This window comes from Schistocerca cancellata, chromosome 8 (genome assembly GCF_023864275.1).
Source record: "Schistocerca cancellata isolate TAMUIC-IGC-003103 chromosome 8, iqSchCanc2.1, whole genome shotgun sequence".
NCBI classification, from domain to species: Eukaryota; Metazoa; Arthropoda; class Insecta; order Orthoptera; family Acrididae; genus Schistocerca; species Schistocerca cancellata.
Window position 1 is genome coordinate 359,410,170 of NC_064633.1, and position 24,513 is coordinate 359,434,682.

General features: G+C 40.7%; 1 protein-coding gene across 5 annotated transcripts in view; it reads left to right on the forward strand.

Annotated features, from left to right (window-relative positions):
* The window catches only part of LOC126095283 (cytochrome P450 4C1-like), a 292,169-nt gene that overhangs the window by 63,125 nt on the left and 204,531 nt on the right, over positions 1 to 24,513 (forward strand). For all 5 annotated transcript variants that reach the window (XM_049910048.1, XM_049910051.1, XM_049910050.1 and 2 more), the window contains 5 exons: positions 7,713 to 7,782; positions 8,614 to 8,740; positions 11,536 to 11,599; positions 11,683 to 11,792; positions 18,049 to 18,117. In XM_049910048.1, coding sequence (XP_049766005.1) covers positions 7,713 to 7,782; positions 8,614 to 8,740; positions 11,536 to 11,599; positions 11,683 to 11,792; positions 18,049 to 18,117 — 440 coding nt within the window. The remainder of the gene's footprint in view (positions 1 to 7,712; positions 7,783 to 8,613; positions 8,741 to 11,535; positions 11,600 to 11,682; positions 11,793 to 18,048; positions 18,118 to 24,513) is intronic.

A 24,513-nucleotide genomic window follows, 5' to 3' on the forward strand; every position in this document is an offset into this window, starting at 1 on the left:
AAGCAGAATATGTGTACATATTGGTCAGCATCTAAGCTATTTTAACATAGCAGAGATATAACAGAACATGCCTAAGTTAACAAAAAACAAAAAAATAGACAATAAACAAAATCGAACGCACAAACGAAGGAAATTTGACCAGTCTCACTTTTACATACATATAAACTAATTTCCATAACTCATATAGATGAGAATCCTATAGCTCTTAGGAGAAACTATCATCAATCAATTTAAAAACAAACAAGAACACAAAGTATAAGCACACTAGTTAAGGAACATACTGGCGCAAAAAGGGGCAATATTTATAACTGGAAAAGGAGTGGATAAATGACATTATACTATTAACCAATCATGAAATTGAATAACACTGAATCAGGGCCTTCTAAATAGTGAGGACAACAAAGTGAATAAAACAACCAATGCAGTTGCATGAGATCACATATGCCTGGAGTCTCGACCCAATAGTACAACTTGTTAACCACGACACTACCACGTAACATACTCAAAACTCACAGCTATCATCAGGTTGACATCAATCAAAAATCATTAATAATCAGATTCTAGCATATGGTAAGTTCATCATCATAAAATTCCCCATCAGGTGTATCACAAAGTAAAGATCACACAGTTACAAACATACTAAACAAACCGAAACCCAACTCATGAAATACTGTGCAATCAAAAAACACCGAAAACGCCACATATGGAGCTGCAAATATGTCAATTTTGGTATAAAAATGCACCAGGCCATAAAAGGCATGCAGACTAACTGATTACTACAAATCAAACCACAGGGTAACAACAATCAGTTCACCATTCTAAATCTCAGACAGATATCACTGTTATAAAAAAATCCCACCTTAGATTTGCACAAGCTTACAAATGACCAAAAGACGGTCAGTAGTAAGAAAGTGCGACATACCAATGGTATGGAGTATTATAACGCGAGAGTCGGAGAGTTGTAGAAAAATCTATATCTATGAGATGTACAAGTACTCCTAATAAGGAGACCCACCGCATGTCACAGCTGGATGAACCAGTACACTGCCACAATAGCAACATGGGTCATGCATGCTAAAATTAGAAAACGAAAAGATAGTTGGCAGAGAATGGTGTAGCGTGTCGAAAACATATTGGTCTAAGACATAAGAATTCGGGTTAATAAGAAAGTACACAAATATGTGTAAAAGAACACAATAAAATATTGTGCATTAACATAGCGAAATGAAATCGGTAGTATGTGTCTGGGCGGGTTTACATAATATAATACTGAACCATGGACCTTGTCGTTGGTGGGGAGTCTTGCGTGCCTCAGCGATACAGATAGCCGAACCGTAGGTGCAACCAAAACGGAGGGGTATCTGTTGAGAAGCCAGACAAACGTGTGGTTCCTGAAGAGGGGCAGCAGCCTTTTCAGTAGTTGCAGGGGCAACAGTCTGGATGTTTGACTGATCTGGCCTTGTAACACTAACCAAAACGGCCTTGCTGTGCTGATACTGCGAACAGCTGAAAGCAAGGGGGAAACTACAGCTGTAATTTTTCCCGAGGGCATGCAGTTTTACTGTATGGTTAAATGATGATGGCGTCCTCTTGGGTAAAATATTCTGGAGGTAATATAGTCCCTCATTCGGATCTCCGGGCGGGGACTATTCAGAAGGACGTTGTTATCAGGAGAAAGAAAACTGGCGTTCTACGCATCGGAGCGTGGAATGTCAGATTCCTTAATCGGGCAGGTACGTCAGAAAATTTAAAAAGCTAAATGGATAGGTTAAAGTTAGATACAGTGGGAATTAGTGAAGTTCGGTGGCAGGATGAATAAGACTTCTGGTCAGGTGAATACAGGGTTATAAATACAAAATCAAATAGGGGTAACGCAGGAGTAGGTTTAATAAAAAATAAAATAATAGGAGTGTGGGTAAGCTACTACGAACAGTATAGTGAACACATTATTCTAGTCAAGACAGACACGAAGCCCACGGCTAACACAGAAGTACAAGCTTATATGCCAACTAGCTCTGCAGATGACGAAGAGATTGATAAAAACATTGATGAGATAAAAGAAATTATTCAGATAGTGAAGGGAGATGAAAATTTAATAGTCTTGGGTGACTGGAATTCGATAGTAGGAAAAGGAAGAGAAAGAAACGTAGTAGGTGAATATGGATTGGGGGAAGAAATGAAAGAGGAAGCCGCCTGGTAGAATTTTGCACAGAGAATAACTTAATCATAGCTAACACTTGGTTCAAAAATCATAAGAGAAGGTTGTATACATGGAAGAAGCCTGGAGATACTAGAAGGTATCATATAGATTATATAGTGGTAAGACAGAGATTTAGGAACCAGGTTTTAAATTGTAAGACATTTCCAGGGGCATGTGGACTCTGACCACAATCTAATGGTTATGAACTGTAGATTAAAACAGAAGAAACTGCAAAAAGGTGGGAATTGAAGAAGATGGGACCTGGATAAAATGAAAGAACCAAAGATTGTAGAGAGCTTCAGGGAGAGCATTACTGAACGACTGACAAGAATGTGAGAAAGAAATACAGTAGATGAATGGGTAGCTTTGAGAGATCAAAATAGTGAGAGTAGCAGAGGATCAAGTAGGTAAAAGGACGAGGGCTAATAGAAATCCTTGAGCAACAGAGGAGATATTGAATTTAATTGATGAGAAAATTTAAAAATGCAGTAAATGAAGAAGGCAAAAAGGAATACAAACGTCTCAAAAATGAGATCGACAGGAAGTGCAAATTGGCTAAGCAGGGATGGCTAGAGGACAAATGTATGTAGAGGGTTATCTCACAAGGGATAAGATAGATACTGCCTACAGGAAAATTAAAGAGACCTTTATAGAAAAGAGAACCACTTGTACGAATATCAAGAGCTCAGATGGAAACCCAGTTCCAGGAAAAGAAGGGAAAGCAGAAAGGTAGAAGGAGTATATAAGGGTCTATACAAGGGTGATGTACTTGAGGACAATATTATGGAAATGGAAGAGGTTGTAGATGAAGATGAAATGGGAAATATGATACTACGTGAAGAGTTTGACAGAGCACTGAAAGACCTAACTCGAAACAAGGTACCGGGAGTAGACAACATTCCATTAGAACTACTGACAGCCTTGGGAGAGCCATTTCTGACGAAACTCTACCATCTGATGAGCAAGATGTATGAGACAGGCGAAATACCCTCAGACTTCAAGAAGAATATAATAATTCCAATCCCAAAGAAAGCAGGTGTTGACAGATGTGAAAATTACCGAACTATCAGTTTAATAAGCCACTGCTGCAAAATACTAACACGAATTCTTTACAGACGAATGGAAAAACTGGGCGAAACCAACCTTGGGGATGATCAGTTTGGATTCCGTAGAAATGTTGGAACACGTGAGGCAATACTGACCCTACGACTTTTCTTAGAGAATAGATTAATAAAAGACAAGCCTACGTTTCTAGCATTTGTAGACTTAGAGAAAGCTTTTGACAATGTTGATTGGAATATTCTCTTTCATATTCTGAAGGTGGCAGGGGTAAAATACAGGGAGCGAAAGGCTATTTACAATTTGTACAGAAACCTGATGGCAGTTATAAGAGTCGATGGGCATGAAAGGGAAGCAATGGTTGGGAAGGGAGTGAGACTGGGTTGTAGCCTATCCCTGATGTTATTCAATCTTTATGTTGAGCAAGCAGTAAAGGAAACAAAAGAAAAATTCGGAGTAGGAATTAAAATCCATGGAGAAGAAATAAAATCTTTCAGGTTCGCCGATGACATTGTAATTCTGTCAGAGACAGCAAAGAACCTGGAAGAGCAGCTGAACGGAATGGACAGTGTCTTGATAGGAGGGTATAAGATGAACATCAACAAAAGCAAAACGAGGATAATGGAATGCAGTTTAATTAAGTGGGGTGATGCTGAGGGAATCGGATTAGGAAATGAGACACTTAAAGTAGTAAAGGAGTTTTGCTACCTGGGGAGCAAAATAACTCACGATGGTCGAAGTAGAGAGGATATAACATGTAGACTGGCAATGGCAAGGAAAGAGTTTCTGAAGAAGAGAAATTTGTTAACATGGAGTATAGATTTAAGTGTCAGGAAGTCTCTTCTGAAAGTATTTGTATGGAGTGTAGCCATGTATGGAAGTGAAAGGTGGACGATAAATAGTTTAGACAAGAAGAGATTAGAAGCTTTCGAAATGTGGTGCTACAGAAGATTAGATGGGTAGATCACATAACTAACGAGGAGGTATTGAATATAATTTGAGAAATAGAAATTTGTGGCACAACTTGACTAGGAGAAGGGATCGGTTGGTGGGGCATATTCTGAGGCATCAAGGGATCACCAATTTAGTATTGGAGGGCAGCGTGGAGGGTAAAAATCGTAGAGGGAGACCAAGAGACGAATACAGTAAACCGATTCAGAAGGATGTAGGTTGCAGTAGTTACTGGGAGATGAAGAAGCTTGCACAGGATAGAGTAGCATGGAGAGCTGCATCAAATCAGTCTCTGGACTGAAGACCACAACAAAAACAACAATACTTAGGTAATCAGCTAGATACCACACTCATAGAAAAAATTATACCAGGATGAATTTGCTATGAAGCATGTTATAAGTAAATACGAGTCGTCAGTGAACGTAATAATCGAAGCGCAGCCAGTGACGGGAAGCCCATGTACTCCCAAACAAAATGGTAAAATCCATCGTCCCCTATCGAAAGTCCAGTTGGTCACGCCAAGCTATTATATGAAAAGTACTTATGTAGAACAAAGTACCCTTAGACTAGTGATAGGAACACCCAACCGACAGACCCATCACTGGAGGAACGAAACCACCCTGTCATGTAACAGGATTTAGTCATATGTTGCCAAAAAGATGTGATCGTATAGGTATTCACACTATTGTGCACTTCATATGTCAAGTTACAACTTTTGAGTGAGGATAGTTTTTCCTAAGAACTATTATGATTCTCATCTACATGAGACATGGAAAATAAAGGATTAGACAAACTTTCTTTGTGTGTCCGATGTTGTATATTGTCTATTTTTTCAGTGGTGTTTGGCAAATTCTATTACAGCTCTGTAATGTCAAAACAGTTAGTCTCGGTGCTAACCAATACGTGAGCTAAATGTGAACAGGCCCTCTCCTTAACGCTGCATGTTGCATTTTGTAGGTTTTAAGACCTTTTATTATTACGCTTCGTTTTCTATAATGTCAACTAGCGATATACCATGACATATAGCCTACTACATGTATACTCGTTTTTAATATGCAGGGGCCTGCAGATGGCATCAACGAGAGTCTGAAACTGGTTGTGTAAGCAAAATAGCAACTTCTGGAAACATACGGCTCTTTGGTGGTTTTTCTTCGGTAGGTATACGATCGGCTGCTGTTCCGTTTACACGAAGCAAAAAGAAAGCATTGTACTTCGTGGTTCGGTCTGCAACAAAGTGCCGCCGACCTTGCTTTACAGAGCGGGTGAGACTCGTAGCGTCCACATTCTGCGTTGAGCTGTGGATGTGTACCACCATGCCACCTACTCGTGGTTTCAGCAACCTTCAACCATTTTCCATAGATGTTCACGACAGTAGCACTCCAGCAACCGACCGGCTACACTGTTTCCTAGATGCTCGCTCCCACACGACTGGCCATAACAACCTGCCTTTCGTCGTACTGGCATGTACAGTGGATTACACAATTTGCGACCCGTGTAGTTGCTATAATTCTTCCCCGTTGGTCTCCACCCTGCTTATGTGCTTTTTGCACCACGTCACGTAACCGCAACACCACTAGGGGGCACAACATCTTGTGGTGATATTTTTTCGATTCATAACCGTAGGATCAACACGCCAGGTTAACGGAGAACGCTAATGCGCTGCTTCCTGGACTCGGGCACGAGCGCTGGCCTTAGATCGAATCCGCCCAACCGATTAACGACAACGGCCAGTGTGCCGGCCAGATTGGATGCGGTTTTTAGGCGGTTTTCCACATCCCACTGGATGAATACCAGTCTGGTCCCCATTTCTCGCCTCAGTGAGACGACTCGCATACATTTGAAAACATTCGAACTATTTCATGGCTTACACTAGATTCAGACTGCTGGGTGCACCACTTCCGTCCCAGAGGGTATGGGGTGGCGACAGGAAGGGCGCCTGGCCACCCTTTGACACTAACAACGCCAAATCCATAGTAACAGGGCCGACCGCACCCTTGAAATCGGACAAAGGCCCAAGAAAATGATGATGAATGTAGGATCACATACCCAAAATGTTATTTCTTCACTTCACAGTGATAAGACTTACTGCTTATTGTAATACCCTCTGCCTATGTGACAGAAAGAAATAGCATTTCTGTGAACAGATAAATCCTAAAGCAATACACTGTTATTGACGGAATACATTTCTCCATTTTTAGACAGGCATGTTGCTTTATCGATTACAATTTGACAGTTGATGGAGACCCAGTAAACTGACCATCTTAGAGTTTTATTCAATTAGTGCAGTGACACGCCAAGTGCAAGATACAGTGCATCTTGCATTATAATATGGTATAAAATTTAGTTTATACATAATTCTTTCTTGGTCTATACTAACACACTAATTTTAAGGTTCCATATCGTCACAGAAAGCGATGTGTAAAAATTTTTTTCCTCAACCTTTAATTTGTTTCCTAACATGTTTCTATATGCTTGTGTGCTCTGTACATACATATAATGATTTTAAGGAACTTTACTTTACTAATATGTACTATATTTTTATATATTATGAAGTTCCCTTAAACAGTTTTAAAGAACTACAGAAAGTACAATTAGTGATATACCTTTCTCCTTCTTTTTTAGCACGTCGCGCTATCTATCCTTGCTGTTCATCCTTACTTTCAGTTTATCAAACAGCATTAACGTGCGGTCATGAGGTTCCTGAGTTAGATATATGTGGACTGTTGACACTTTTACTTTGTATGTGCCACAATCTGGACAGAATCGACCGAGTAGTAAAGCAATACTGCAACGGTCGTAGAATGAATCTATTTTTATCTCTCTCATTTGATATCAATTCATTTTTCTTTAACCGCAAATCTGACGATTTAATGTTACAGTTATTTTTAATCTGTAACATATCTCTCTAAATTACTCGAATAGAAAGGAAATTGAGCTGCCGTGGATTGGTGTTCGTGGTATAGAGTGGTGTAGCTTTCAAAGATATTAACCTTTTCAGCTGTACATTTAATATATGGCACAAGGTCCGAGACAAGTCAACAGCCAAACTCAATAGCTGCTGGTGAATATAAAGGTACATGAAAAAAAGAAATCTGTTGCTTTAAATAATATCTACGAAGAACGAGCCATTGCCTTGTGATATCTTTATTTCCATGTTTACTAGTCCAGCTGTATTACGGGAGAGCTTCTGAGAAATTGCGAAAGGAAAGAGAGATATTGAAAAAAGTGAAACAGTGAGGGGAAGGGGCATCTCAGCACGTGCCTGAACAGCTCGATAAGAACTTTGCCAAGGATAGGCTAGCTGCAGGTTTGAGTCGTGACCTTGTACGTAGTTTCATTATCATGAGAAACGCTAATATTTACCCAGTTTCAGTGATGAATTGCATATCTGACGAATGAACAGACATGATACATCATATAATTATTTTGCATTTCTGGAATGGAATCTCCATTTTAATGAGTTTTTGCATTTATTAAAATGTATCACTTCATCTGTTAACAGAAACGGCGATGGGCACCCCTGTCGACGCACAAAACAATGATGAATCTGCTTATGTGAACGCAGTTTACAGGTATATAATCCTCGACTATAGTATTTCCATATGTCAGATGGGCGTCAGGTGTTAACGATCGGAGAAATCAGAGGATAAGAATAATTGTTTAATTGTTTTTAGTCACTTTCTTCATGCCGAATATTTATATGAAGAACAGTTTCACCTGACAATTTCCAGCTAAAAACTATTTCCCAGTGGAACTGGAGATTCTCGCAAAACTGCTTCTCAGTAGACTCGAACAAAGTACTATAATTACCTTTTGTTTATATCTTAAAACAGTTTACGTTTATGTACTAATTCGTTTTAGGATTATAAACAACCAATGGTTAGGCAATTTGTAACAACCAATTGCAGCAATAAAAGTTTCTTATTGTTCCCTAACTGTCCCACTAATAAAGACTTCAGTTAATGTTAAGAACTTAGTGCTACCAATGTATAAACTGTTCTGCTGATTGTAATAAACGTAACACTTTATTTGCGACATCTTCATTTTCCGAAATAGTCTGTCATATATTAGGAGTTTCTGTAACTAAAGCTGCCATTTACAAACGACATCAGAATACAGTCATTCATTTTGAGCCTGACACTACGGATGAAACATTCTCTTGAGTTCTTTGCACTGATTATATCTAGTACATTAACCTGAGTGCATTACTTGTTACTTCTAACGACTCTTTGGCGACACGTACCAGAAATATCGCACTAATTCCCACATGCAATCACACTGTTACCATACCCACTACCTGCTGAAAACCCTTGGCATCCACACGTAGTTGACATCAGCAACAGTCTCGTCATACAGCAGCCACGAGTCACTGCGTATCATTTACTTTGCTTCATTGTTTACAGCATCGGCGAACTCACTATCAAAAGAATTCTTAACCCGTTGCTGCACAACGACTTCATTTTCCGAATGTCTAATACTGGAAAAGAATTCTACAGGAAACTTGACATTCTACATGAGTTTACTAGAAAGGTAATAGATTTAAATCTAATGTATTCCACTAAAAAGAGTTCCTAAATGATGACACAGAATTAAGTTACGCACATAAGTTTCACGTTTTGCATAGAGCATCACCAACTGATTCTCAAATGTCATTCACATCATTCTGCACCATAAGAGATGATCCACTTTACTTTTAGAATCTTCCCACTTAAGCTAACTGGGGGATGGTAAAAAAGTTGAATTTACAGGTGTCGGAAGCACGTGAAACAGTCGATTTGTCAACAGAACCGAGTACTTATAATTAAAGGGCACCTTCTCACAGATGTCGAGTGAGGGCTGTAATTATCGTACGACAGAAAAACGTGGTAATATTCTAATGCGCTACGATGGAAAAAAATTTAGTTCCAATTTTGGCCAACAGGTGCAAATCTGGCGCCGTGAATGCAAGAAAGACACATAGAAATTTTGACTTACGTTATGGGTTAGCAGCACCTGATGAACAAAATCCTTGTGGCCAAAACTGAAGGTATTTTTTCAAGTGTAAACTGGTTCCACATCGACTCATTAGCACATCTGCCAAGTTTCGCTGCCATACGATAACTACAGCCTATGCAGGACGTCCGTGAGTAGATCTACTGTAAGTTTACCTATCCAGTACTCCATTGGTGGAACATGTAGAGCCATATCCACACTTGAAGACAATTTAGAGGTTAATTCTAGAATAAAGAGAGACTTTGGTTTCGTAATACAATTTTTAGGCCCAAGTGACTGGCATGTAACGCAACTTTAATACTACCAACTTGTGACGCGGTATGAGAAGTACGAAGCAGTCGCTAGTGTTCAGGCTGAGATCCTGTAGCGATTGAGCGTTTGGAACAGTTGCATAATCTAATGTGATACAATGCTTAAATTTTAGAGTGTAGGAAAAAACGTTTATTGTAACCGTTCCGAGCAAACTATTGCGATTAATTTCCAATAGTTATCACGCTTGGACTTTTGATAGGTTTATACCAATTTTCTATGAATCTGGAGAAGTGTCTCTTAGTCATGTCGTTCTTTCTCACGTGAAATGTAGTACATCTAGAAATTTTACGCCGTGAATAACAAGCGAGAAATTGGAGCTTCTCTCTTGCGGTACTCCCCTATCCTCTTTAGATAATTTAAACCCTTGAAATAAGAGAATAACCTAGCAAGGATTCTAGCTACGAGAACATAAAACCATCTGAACATTTTCTTAGCACATAGGAAAGACACCAAGGGGAAAACACCATCCATGAATATGAACTAGATGGTTCGTACGAGCACCATGGTGTTTTGAAACCCAGGGAGTGTGAGTGTGTCTTTGATTCCCCTGTTCCTGTAAACAAACTCAAGTGTAGCGGAGATCCCTGACATCTGCCTCGGTAGTTGTGCGGTCAGCGCTGTGGATTCCTAACAGAACGGGTGGGATTCAAAAATGGTCCAAATGTCTCTGAGCACTATGGGACTTAACATCTGAGGTCATCAGTCCCCTAGAACTTAGAACTACTTAAACCTAACCAACCTAAGGACATCACACACATCCATGCCCGAGGCAGGATTCGAACCTGCGACCGTAGCAGTCGCGCGGTTCCGGACTGAGCGCCTTAACCGCGAGACCACCGCGGCCGGCACAAAATCCCTGCAGTTGTAAGTCCAATTAGGTGCGTCTTCATATCTTTCTCCCATTTACCTATTTATATTCAGTCAATGTAAATATTAATGTTTGTCTTTTTAAGTTAATTTTAAGGCAACTACTTTTAATAAATCACTGAGTAAGATGATACGGCAACATTTTGTCCAGTGCCAAAACATTTTTCACATGTACCGAAACTAGTAGCCCACTATTCAGCCGTTGATGTTGTATACCAACATGTCTTCCGTTTCACGTATTACAGTGGAAGTCTAGGCGCTCAGTCCGGAACCGCGCGACTGCTACGGTCGCAGGTTCGAATCCTGCCTCGGGCATGGATGTGTGTGATGTCCTTAGGTTAGTTAGGTTTAAGTGGTTCTAAGTTCTAGGGGACTAATGACCACAGATGTTAAGTCCCATAGTGCTCAGAGCCATTTGAACAGTGGAAGAGCACTCCTCGTAAACACATTTTGGAAAAAAATTGAGTTGTCCTTTTTAATGTCAAAATTCTGTCGCTTAACAGTTTAATACATGTGGCTATGGTTTAACTTTTAATGCAGTATGAAAATGACTAGCATTTAGTTTTATATTATTTTATGAGTGAAGAAACCCGCAACACTGGTGTTTTTTGATTCATTAATGTTAAATATTTTACCAAGGACCAACAAAAAAGTAAATTTGAAAAATGTCATATTACCGCCTTGAGCTTCTGGTAAAATACTTCATTTATACAACTAGTTTCAGTCGTGTAACCTTCATCACGTACATAAAAGTGCTCACAGCATCATATAAGGCAAAATGTAAAATAGCTATCGTCAGGCGATATAACCATGAACAATGCACTGTCGTCATATCGTAGTATAAATTACGTCGCCAGTCTATAAAAACTGTGCTTTGTAGTGTACACATCCATGTTAAAACTGTAATCAGTATTAACGACATAATTTATTTTACGTAAGATGAAAGTGTATTGTTCATGGTTTTATCACCTGACGATAACAATGTTATGTTGTGAAGCTGATGATGCTCAGATGACTGAAACTAGTTGTATAAATAAAGCATTTTACGAGCGGTTCAAGGTGGAAAATTTACATTTTTTTGTAATATATGACATCTGCGGTGCATTTCCTTCTGAAAATATACTGAAGAGTCAATTATTTTATGTTATTGGCAGGTCATTAGAGACAAGAAACTATCAAAGATGATGGAGAAAATCGATGAGAAGACAGATGAAATAGGTACCAAAGTTTAATTACTAGTTTTGGATTGGTTTGTGTTAATGTAGAGCTGCATTCGGGTTGATAAGCTGCTATTTTTACAGGTAGGAAGCGGCGAGTGGCCTTCCTGGACATGCTGCTTGCCGAGTCTGAAGATGGCCAGAGGTTAACCGACCAAGAGGTACAAGAGGAAGTGGACACTTTCATGTTTGAGGTGAGCTACAGTAAATTAAGTTCAAGCAACATTCATTTGGAAGCAGTCTGTAGTCCCATTGCTTAGTCTGAGTATCTATTTAAACGCCAGAACAACACCCAATATATACTACACTTTTTTGAATATCAAAACTTTTTTGTTTAATTGTTTTATTTGGATGAGACACTAAAAGTGGCACACGACTTCCATTAACTGGGCAGCAAAGTAACCAGCAAGAGCGAGAAAAGGAATTCTGGAGAAGTTGATACTATAATTCGTAATACAAATCAAAATGTTAGGAAGTTTTTCGGAAAGAACATGTCTCGAGTGTAGCCTTTTACCGAAGTGAATCATGGGCGACAAACAGAAAATACAAGTAGAGAATACAAGCTTTTCAGATCTGATGCTACTGAAATATGTAGAAGATTCGATGGGTAGAGCAGTAACTAATCAAGAGTTACTGAACCGAACGGCATAGAAGAGAAGAGAAACTTACTGCACAGTTTCAATAAAAGAAACGTTATGTTGGCGGAACGTATCTCAAGACACGATAACACTACAGAGATACTCAGAAAACTCTAGTAGCAGACCCTACAGAGGAGGAATGATAAATGTTACAGCGTCCTAGAAGAGAGTATCTGCTTATGTCGACGGCAAACTTTACATTCACTGTAAATCACACTCATCAAAAATACACAGATAACAATTATTAACTGCTGCATAGTCAAAATGTCTAAAATAACTATAAATTGTTTCGTAGATTAAGTTTTCAGAGTACTCAAAGTGAGAAAGTAGAAAAAAATTGCCATGTACCTGTAATTCGTCTTTCTTACCTTATATAGTTTAAGTGTCGAAAACAGTAGTATACATCATATAATCACTTTCCTACCCAAAGCTACAAATTGCATGTATGCAAATGTTTAAAGACTTCTGGTGAAAGTTGGTCTCTTATCCAGAACAATATTATGAATGATATGTTGATTAAATGAGCAGCAATATCGTAGACCTAAATTAACCTTACCATCTTGAAATAAAACCATTGAGAAAACATTTCTGACAAAAATATTATTGTTCGTGGATACAAATCCAAACACAGTTACTACTGAAGTTCTCTAACGTTATTACACTATGAAAGTAAACATTCATATGTTATAGATGTACTAATAAGTAAACTCATTTGTGGACTGAGAAGACAGATACCATTAATATATACGTCCTTTAATGAAAGCAGAACTTATACTAGCAGACACGTAACTGAACCATCTGTATGATACCTAATACCCATCTGCAGCTTAATATTCAATTCTGTCTCTATAGAAAGATGGAAAAACAGAAAGAGATAATTTTCACACACTAACAGGATACACGTATAATGAACGCAGCACACATATTTAAATTGACTGGTGATGGTACTGCAGGGTTTAGAATTCCTCGCACAAAAATTTCAACCCTCCCATTCTGTAATTTACATGCATCAAAAAAATAATAAAATTTATCAAACCCCATAATCACCGTTCTCAGGATAGGTTAGCGACATCTAAGTTGCCCAACTGGCGTCCAATTGCAAAACTTGCACCAGGCCATTGAGACATACGAAATTATTATTATTATTATTATTATCATCTTTATTTTTAATCCTATTTATAAGTTTTTGTCAAACATTGGCTGTCCCACTAACTTGACAGTCTGCGTACTTTTACAGTTGTCACAGCCGCTAATATTGACGAAACTGATCCTTTATCTGTTCATCCAAGGAAAACATAAATGACGCACAAAACAATTAGAATTTGTACTTTGTGATACAGAAAACATGAAAACACTGTCATATTCCTTCCATTTCCTATTTATCAACAGTAGATACTTGGTCTGTCACTGTTTTTCTCACCAGGTCCACATTTTGGGCATTCTTGTTGATTCTCTTTTAATGGCTCCTCATCAACAGTTCCACATTCGACATCTGACACTCACTGAACGTTGCACATGGAGGCTTCTTCGCAGTGGATCATACCTCACGCCTCTTTGAGGCCTTCACCCTCGTCTGAAGCTTTGCCCTGTACTGCACATCTTCATCTGCTGAACTCATTTTGCATTTTTAGTTCATTGATACATTATCATTTTTATAATTGAACCTCCAGTTCCCTATTGCCCTGTACTATCTCTATTACTATGTCATTTTGTTACATTACTGTCGTAATTTCATGTGCATGTTGTTATAATAATGTATATTCTTTATCATTTTCAAACAACTATTTCTAGTTTCAACAAATTAAGTTACTCATGCTAAGCACATACGTTACTTCTTCATCTGACAATTCGAAAAAATACTCGTATACATTTTTTCTCTTACCGTTCATAACCTTCTTAGTAGGTATTCCTGTGCATTATCTTATTCTTCCTCCTGCAAAGAAGCCCTATCATTTGATATGTTCTTGCCGCAAATCTACGCCTTATCACTTCACTCCATTAATACTACTACTCATCTTTCTCATTCTTGTTGTTGTTGTCGTTGTTGTTGTTGTTGTTGACTTTAGTCTGAAAACTGGTTTTATTCAGCTTTCCATGGTACTGTATCCTGTGTGAGCGTCTTCATCTTTGAATAACTACTGAAACCTACATCCTTCTGGATCTGCCTACTATATTCATCTCTTGATCTCTCTCTACGATGTTTACTCCACACACTTCCCTCCAATACTAAACTTGTAATCCCTTGATGTCTCGCTATGTGTCCAATCAACCGATCCTTTCTTTTGGTCAAGTTGTGCCTCAGATTTCTTGTCTCCTCAATTCTGTTCAGTGCCTACTCATTAGTTACGTGATCGACCCATCCAATATTCAACATTCTTCTGTAGCACAACATTTTGAAACCTTCTATTCTTTTTTATCTAAACTGTGTATCGCCCCTGTTTCACTTGCATGGCTACACTCTGTACAAACAATTTCAGAGAAGACTTCCTAACACTTACATGTATATTCTGTGTTATCAAATTTCTCTTCTTCAGAATTGCTTTTCTTGTCATTGCCTGTCTACATTTTTTATCCTCTCTACTTCGACCATCGTCAGTTATTTTTCTACCCTACTAGCAAAACTCATCTATTTAAAGTGTCTCATTTCCTATCTGATTCTCTTAGCGTCACGTGATTTAATTATACGACTTTCTATTATCCTTGTTTTGCTTTTGTTAATGTCAATCTTTCAGTTTTCCCTTATTTGCTTAGAGCTCGTTTTCCATCTGAGCTCTTGATATTCATGTAACTGCTTCTCTTTCCCCCAAAGGCCTCTTTAATATCCCTGTATGTGGCATCTATCTTTCACCTAGTGAAATATGCTTCTAAATCTTTACATTTGTCCTATAGCCAATTCTGTCAGTTTCATTTTTTAGAAGTTTGTACTCCTTTCCGCATGTTTCATTTGCAGCATTTTTAAATTTTCTCATTTCCTGAATTAAAATCAGTATGTGTTATCCAAGGATTTCTACTAGGTCTTGTCTTCTTACCAGTTCGATCCTCTGCTGCCTTCACTATTTCATCTCTTAAAGCTACTCATTCATCTTCTGCTGTATGTCTTTCCCCTGTTCTAGTCAACTGATGCCTAATATTCCCTCTCAAACCCTCAATAACCTCTGGTTCTTTCAGTTTATCCAGTTCCAATCTCCTTAATTTTCTACACTTTAGCAATTTCTTCAGTTTTAATCTACAATTCAGAAACAATAAATTGTGGTCATACTCGACATCTTACCCTGTAAATGTCTTCCAATTTAACATCTGGTCCCTAAATCTCAGTCTAACCATTATATAATCACTTTGAAACCTTCTGTTGTCTCCAGGTCTCGTCTACATACGCAGCCTTCTTTCACGTTTCCTAAGCCAAGAGTTAGCAATGATTAAATTATGCTATGTGCCAAATGCTACCAGCCACTTTCCGCAAGTGCATATTCAACTACTACTTCTTCTTCTCTTGCCTTTTCTGCTGTCGAATTCCAGTCCCCCACAATTAAAATTTCTTCTCCTTTAAGAATGTGAATAATTTCTTTTAACCTGTCATACATTCCTTCAAAGTCTTCATCATCTGATGTACTACTGTGGTAGGCATGGGCTTTGTGTCTGTCTTGGCTCTGATAGTGCGCTCAGTATGCTGTTCATAGTAGCTTACACAGATTCCTATTTTCTCATTCATTATTAAACCCACTCCTGCGTTTAGTATTTGACTGTATTTGTAAACCTGCATTCACCTGACCAGAATCCTGTTCCTCCTGGCACCGAACTTCACTAATTCCCATTGTATCTAACTTCAAGCTACCCATTTCCCTTTTTTTATTTTCTAACCTACCTGCCAGTTAAGGGATCTAGCATTCCAGGCTCCGATCTGTAGATGCTAATTTGGGTGTTCTTTGCTACCACTATTATAGACTGTATCTTCACTACCTCAATTGATCTCTTCACATTTTCCCTTTATTGGCTCCACTACTTGCTTTTCATCTCTATTATTCTTTACATTCTACAAAGTTCAAGTTACTTGGATTTCTCCAATTAATATGTTTCATTTATCTAGAGATTTATACTCATTTTGTGGTCGCCACATAATTCAATAACCCGTTAACGCTGAGTGTTGTGAATTTTCATCATATGAAAGCGACTGTAATAAATGGACCGTAAACTGTTCTGAGCGTTAGTGCCGGTAGGTGCACGTACTACACGAAGCTACAACGTTTCTGACGTGTGCTGCTATCTCTTGGGTATTTGGGGCACTACTTGAGACACTTGCTGTTCAAGCATTTGTTCTCACACACGTGATAAGTTATCGTGATTGTTTCGAGAATTATAGCTCGATGTTGAGCTAAGTACAGTTCTGAAATTTATTTGTTTGTTCTGTACTATCTATAACGAACATCACAGTTTGATGTAATGAATAGATGCACGTGCAAGTGAATTAGAAACTACTATTTGTGTGAAATATTCATCATAAGGCGTTTCTGTACCTCCGTGGCCGCATGAAAAGTTCATTAGTAGTACCAGAAAGCTTCAGTGACCAGTTGTGTTCATTATTCACATAGATCTTCTCTGATTTATTGCTAGTTTCAAATAATACTTTTGAACATCGAACCTCAACTCTGTTTTGACTGTGACATTACCCCTTTCATTGCGATGTGGAAATTCGAAGCTCCTGAACCACTTAGAGTGATGACAGCCGCCTGAGTGACATTGATGAAAGGGGTGTGGAGTACGTTCAGCCTGTATTAACATACACTTCCACCACAGATGAGAAAGAGGAAAATTCAGTTAAGCAGATGAGATTTTAGCTCTTCTTTCCCTTCGTATTTATTTTTTCTAGTTCTTACAACGTCTTTCGGAAGGTTGCAGTGAGAATGATGCTGATAATATATTTCGAGATCATGGAACTGCTCTCTTTGTAGTACCAACAGTACAGTAAAATAAGTTACATGGAAAACTGTGTAGGATGAGTGTAATGAGACAAGTGTTCCTCCTCGAAGCAGCATTTTGCCTGAATAAGATGTCTTGAAAGCTCCAATAGATTATTATTATGAATTTTCTTATGACTTTTTGTTGAAACATACATGCTGCCTCACTAAAAAGTGATGGACCCTGGATACGTTGTCTCACACACACACACACACACACACACACACACACACACACACACACCATCAGAGGGTATGCAAATGGTTCAGAGTTCCAATTCTCCGTGACAGGTAGAATGACCACCAGAGTGTGTTAGTCTTGTTTGTGATCAGTGTTGTTACTGGGCCTTTTGGGGTATATACGGTGTGCAAACAGCGCCTGATGCTCTGTGGTCATTGTGCTGCACAATCTTATGAAACATCTTTACCAGTACTTGACATAATTCGTAGGCTTCCGTTTGGGAGGCTGGTCGAATCGCACAGTATCCAGATTTATGGAGAATTTGACTGTATCAGTGGCCGGATGTTGAATTTCATGGGAACATAGGGTAGGCACACTCTTCAGTGTTCTAGTCGACCACATCTGCCCACAACAAGAGAAGATCATAGTATGCACCAAGTACATTGTAACCACCTCATATCTGCAATTCTCATCTGCTTTGAGCTGGCCTTGACTGAATTTATCACTGGTTACGTTTCACTGTATTTGGTTAATTTTTTTATTTTTTTAACCGTATTTCCTGTTTGTTGTTTATGAATGCAACTGCGTTCACTTTATGCATTTTTATGAACTCTGGCGGTTGTTTTCTGTTTTTATACTTCAAGTTTTGTGTTTTATTAAAGCACCAATTTTGTTTAAGGGCCACGATACGACCTCGGCCGCCATATCTTGGGCTTTAGTCTTACTCGGAGACCACCCAGAGATACAAGTGAGTACCCCCAAGATATCCTGTTATTCTAGCCTTAAACACAGAGTTACTCTGCCGTAAGTCCAAACAGCAGTTACAATATCAGAAAAATGAAAATCACCATGTAGATTCTTGATAACACAAAAGATTTCCTCGATCGCTAGCTTGAACGAAAATTTGGTGGAGCGTTTTATTCATGGATTCTGACTGTGAATCCCACTTCGTTCTGTCTGCCTCACTCCCCCCCCCCCCCCCCCCACCTTCTCTCTCTCTCTCTCTCTCTCTCTCTCTCTCTCTATCTCTCTCTCACTCTCTCATTCCCCTGGTTAGATGCTTCCCCCCGTGGTTTCCTATCACACGTAAACCTCTGCACCTGAGAGTATTAGTTACACTTGCCGCACGGTGTAGCCACGCGGCCTAAGGCGCCTTGCCTCGTCGGAGGTTCGAGTCCTGTCTCGGGCGTAGGGACATGGGTGTATGTGTGTCATCCTTAGCGTAAGTTAGTTTAAGTTAGATTAAGTACTGCGTAAGCCAAGGGACCGATGATCTCAGCACTTTGGTCCGATAAAAAAACTACTCAATGTTCTGGTTATTTGTAATATGTAATCGGATCTCAAGTTCTCGTGCAATGTTTCCCCTCTGACTTCCTCTGATCATATTGAAGTTTTTTCCTTACCTTTTCTTTCATTAAATATTTTTTCCTTAATACTTTGTAAAATTGAGCATTATAAAACTTTAATACCAAGACAGAGGTTGATAAGGTTACCTGTAGACATAAACTTCAAAATATGTTTAAATAATGTTAGACTACAATAAATATTATCTGACTATAATTTATTGTTCGATGATCTTTGTATCGTTTATTTCAAGTGGGTCATCTTACAATTATATGAATCTTTTCTGTCAGTTTCGCAGTGCAGCCTGTGGTCTGATTTTTCTACTGATCGATGGTAATGGCTGTCAACAGGGGAACTTCGTTTTTGTGGACTCCTCCGCAAAGATGACAACTGAACTGAGAATATAGGCACAGATACTAATTCAGATATACTCTAATGTCCGTTAAATCTCTACTCAGATATGTTCATTTTGGTGTGATTATAACATATTACCACATTAATATCTAACAACGATGCCGGCAGAAAGTGACAGATATGTTACACAGTCATATTTTGCCGTATTCTGGTTAGTAATCTGTAGGTATTCCTTTCCTCGCCGTTTCTGCAGAGACCCTACATTTTATCTACCGATCTACTTAATTACTAACAGTCTTCTACGTTATCATACACTCCTGGAAATAGAAAAAAGAACACATTGACACCGGTGTGTCAGACCCACCATACTTGCTCCGGACACTGCGAGAGGGCTGTACAAGCAATGATCACACGCACGGCACAGCGGACACACCAGGAACCGCGGTGTTGGCCGTCAAATGGCGCTAGCTGCGCAGCATTTGTGCACCGCCGCCGTCAGTGTCAGCCAATTTGCCGTGGCATACGGAGCTCCATCGCAGTCTTTAACACTGGTAGCATGCCGCGACAGCGTGGACGTGAACCGTATGTGCAGTTGACGGACTTTGAGCGAGGGCGTATAGTGGGCATGCGGGAGGCCGGGTGGACGTACCGCCGAATTGCTCAACACGTGGGGCGTGAGGTCTCCACAGTACATCGATGTTGTCGCCAGTGGTCGGCGGAAGGTGCACGTGCCCGTCGACCTGGGATCGGACCGCAGCGACGCACGGATGCACGCCAAGACCGTAGGATCCTACGCAGTGCCGTAGGGGACCGCACCGCCACTTCCCAGCAAATTAGGGACACTGTTGCTCCTGGGGTATCGGCGAGGACCATTCGCAACCGTCTCCATGAAGCTGGGCTACGGTCTCGCACACCGTTAGGCCGTCTTCCGCTAACGCCCCAACATCGTGCAGCCCGCCTCTAGTGGTGTCGCGACAGGCGTGAATGGAGGGACGAATGGAGACGTGTGGTCTTCAGCGATGAGAGTCGCATCTGCCTTGGTGCCAATGATGGTCGTATGCATGTTTGGCGCCGTGCAGGTGAGCGCCACAATCAAGACTGCATACGACCGAGGCACACAGGGCCAACACCCGGCATCATGGTGTGGGGAGCGATCTCCTACACTGGCCGTACACCACTGGTGATCGTCGAGAGGACACTGAATAGTGCACGGTACCTCCAAACCGTCATCGAACCCATCGTTCTACCATTCCTAGACCGGCAAGGGAACTTGATGTTCCAACAGGACAATGCACGTCCGCATGTATCCCGTGCCACCCAACGTGCTCTAGAAGGTGTAAGTCAACTACCCTGGCCAGCAAGATCTCCGGATCTGTCCCCCATTGAGCATGTTTGGGACTGGATGAAGCGTCGTCTCACGCGGTCTGCACGTCCAGCACGAACGCTGGTCCAACTGAGGCGCCAGGTGGAAATGGCATGGCAAGCCGTTCCACAGGACTACATCCAGCATCTCTACGATCGTCTCCATGGGAGAATAGCAGCCTGCATTGCTGCGAAAGGTGGATATACACTGTACTAGTGCCGACATTGTGCATGCTCTGTTGCCTGTGTCTATGTGCCTGTGGTTCTGTCAGTGTGATCATGTGATGTATCTGACACCAGGAATGTGTCAATAAAGTTTCCACTTCCTGGGACAATGAATTCACGGTGTTCTTATTTCAATTTCCAGGAGTGTATTTCTAACGATTCGATTTTCTTCTCATCCGCGTTTCTCACAGTGCTACACTTCGAAACAATTTTGCGCATCAGCTGTAGATCCTCAGCGACACTTCATACTTTTAGATCTGTTTCGGCAAGGCATGTTCTCTTTGCCTGTACTGGTCTGTTTATTGCCTTAATGGTGCTTCGATCGTGATGTGCTATTTTACTTTATTAACCCCGTCTACTATGTAGCCCTCAATTTTGCTGTTAAGGTTGTCGCTAACCTCACTGAAACGGCCGCTAAACCCGCTGGCCAGAACAGGTGCTTAGGATTGTGGAAAGGGCCAATTAAGGTTCGGGTCGGTCTCACCTTAAAATTGTAATTTATTGTAATCTAATAACACATTTACAACCAAAGCGGCACATAGCCGAACCTTTGCAACTAAGAATTTCAAAATGCAATTCTTTCACGACCGAAGGCCTCCAAACAAGAAATCTTAAAAATCAACAACATTAAAATGCAGTTAAAATAGAAAATAAATTAATTAAAATACATATGGTACCAGAGCTAGGTTGGAAGCCTCAAGGCGAGGGTGGATAGACAAACATAAACAAGATGCAATACAGACGGCTGAAAGCCCACAATCAAATTTTCAACATTTTAAAATAAATTACCATAACCTTTCAAAGGCAGAAGGCCGCAATGTTTAAGCTTGAAAGATGATATTAAGAAGAAGGTTCCAAGGCTGAAGGCCTACAATTAATTTTCCAACATTTAAAAAATTTCTTACCACAAGCCTTAAGTTTTAAATAGCTAAAACTTGACTAAAAGAAAAGCCAACACAACTGCAATAACCTTTCAGCAAATATCCACTTGCCGGAATTCAAACTTACTTGCATAGAACACAGTAAAACCTAGAATTTTTGTATCACTGGCTATGATAGGTTATAAAACGACAAACACCGGTGAGAAAGCCAGTGAAGACAGCACTCAGAGGCCTCCAAGGGGTCGGTCTGCCCTCATTCACTTAGGGGAGACAGGTGGTGTGCCCGACTACGCTTGATCCGTCGGAACCCAACTAAGGGACAGCCATGGACCGACCGACAAAACGACTTTCTTGCCACCAACCGGTACGTGAGAACTCACATACAAAATGTTACGGACGTAATTATACACAATCAAATATGAATGTATTAAGCTGTCAAAACTACACACCGTGTTGGATAGCGACAACAGGCGAGGGAGGAAAGGACACTGCCTGAAATTACGTTAGTGGCCAGGTCAGGTAACCGGAACACTAACGGCCACAAGGCAGAAATTTCCGCTGGTGCACTTTAATTGTAGTCAACCAATATAGTTAATTCCACCGCATGGCGGCTAAATTTCAGCTGGTCCGCACCAATCGATCGACTTGTCTCAGAATGTCGACAACATCTAGTCGTTAGTGGAAATAACGCGAACTACACACACAACCTGACAAACACTTGCACGAAGACCTGAACGATATCCAACTGTAACTAAGCACGCACGAAGACAAATCGGGAGTCGATGCGATGTCAGGAACAGAGTTACCAACTTCCAGGTTAAGTGCCAGAGAATAAGAACTATTTGCAAATGTAACAACTGCCAGAGAAAAATACCGACTTCTGACAGTAATTTCCATAGTCGCTCGAATTCCTTGTGGTAACTCTCTGTACTACCCGCTTAAACTGAACTGACACACACAGCGGTGACTCAAGGGAAGAACGGTCCTTGTGCAATGCCTTTACGCTCGTTCTCATCAGGCGCCGCTCTGACATTAACTGTATTTTAATTGTTCTATGAACAGATGCCGCGCAGTCTCTCAGTTATTTCCGTGGCGTATTGAACACCTCAAAGATGGCCTTTTTTGTGGTGGTGTTGAAGTCTGATCAACTTCGTTGATTTTTACTTCTGTAGGGAATGGAAAGGGTAAAAATTTTCCATTTTTTTTATTTATTCTTCTTTCAGCTTTAGTTTGGGCACACAGAGGGGTCCTTTAACTCGCTGCTTTTGGTGTGTGTTTGAAAACAGTGTGTAGAAGTGCTGAAGGACTTTATGTCCTTAAATTATGGAGAATCGCGTAGGGATAACATTTACGGTGGCTCAGATACTATCGCCTTCGGTGCGTTATATTTGTGGTTGCGTGAGGGTTCTACCGTACCTACTGTGGTGAGTTGTGGTGTACTGTCACGTATCATGTCCAACTTCTGAAATAAGGCCGGCCGCGGCGGCCGTGCGGTTCTAGGCACTTCAGTCCGGAACCGCGTGACTGCTACAGTCGCAGGTTCGAATCCTGCCTCGGGCATGGAAGTGTGTAATGTCCTTAGGTTAGTTAGGTTTAAGTAGTTCTAAGTTATAGGGGACTCATGACCTCAGATGTTGAGTCCCATAGAGCTCAGAGCCATTTGAACCATTTTCTGAAATAAGGTTAGTGCCTTCTCCTTGACCTTTTCTGAGAGGTAAGATTCGCTTAAGGCTCGATGAATATCATGATTCTGGATCCACCACTGGGCTCCAGTGATCCATCGTAGGCATCTGCTTTGTATAACCTGCAACTTCTTGTTGTTAGTGGCACACGTAGTACCCCAGAAGGTCGATCCATACAAAATATATGGTTCGACTGTGGCGTGGTCCAACTGAAGTTTCGTGCGTTGGCTGAGGTACGAGCTCTTCAGAAATGGGAGGAGAGCTCCCAGCATTTTGAGGCCAGACGTCTTCTTCTCCATAATGTGATGACTATACAGCAGACTGGCGTCCAGATGCACTCCAAGGTATTTTACAATTGTTGCCCAGGGGAGTGGCTGGTCTGATATCCGTAGGCGTTCATTGACGATGGGTCTCCGACGTGTGAAGACAGTAACTTTGGTATTCTCTGCATGGACCGTTATTTTGTTCCTGTGGGTCCTGTGGTCCACTAAATCTAGTTGGCGCTGCATCCGTGTGACGAGGTGGTCCATTCTGGTGCCTGCAGTCAGGAGAGCTGTGTCGTCGGCATAGAAACTGGCAGTAACATGTGGCACCGTCGGGACGTCGTTAATGTATAAATTAAACAACAGTGGAGATATGACCGATCCTTGTGGAAGTCTTTCAAGGACAGGCCGTGTTGTTGAATTCTTGTCATCAATGCGAACATTTAATCTGCGATCCTGAAGAAAATTATCTAGAATTTTAAATAGCTGTCTGGAAGGGGAGTGGTACATCGGAGCTTGACGATCAAGTTGCGTCGCCAAACTTTATCGTAAGCCTTCTCTACATGGAGAAAGACTCCAGTGGTATGTTTTTTCTTGTTGAAACTGTCTTCGATAGATTCCGTGATGCGTAGTAATTGTAACTCAGCCGATAGCTTTGCCTGGATGCCAAACTGCTCCGGTCGGATGATGTTGTGTGCCACAAGGATGTCCAACATGCGTTTCAGTAGGCAACGTTCCAGTACCTTTCCCAGCGTCGGCAGTAAGCTTATGGGTCTGTAGCTGTCAGGGTGTGAGGTATCCCTGCCCGGTTTTGGTATTGGCACTATTCTGGCAATCTTCCATGCCTCGGAGAAATATCCAGTCCTAAGGCAGCTCTTCACTATCCGGGTGAGAAGCACGATAGGCTTTCTCGGTAGGTGTTTCAATTCCGTATTGCCGATTCTATCTATTCCAGTTGAGGTGTGTTTGCTATACTTGATAATCCTCCGAATTTCATCCGGCGTTGTCAGCCGGGACATAGTATTAGTCGGGC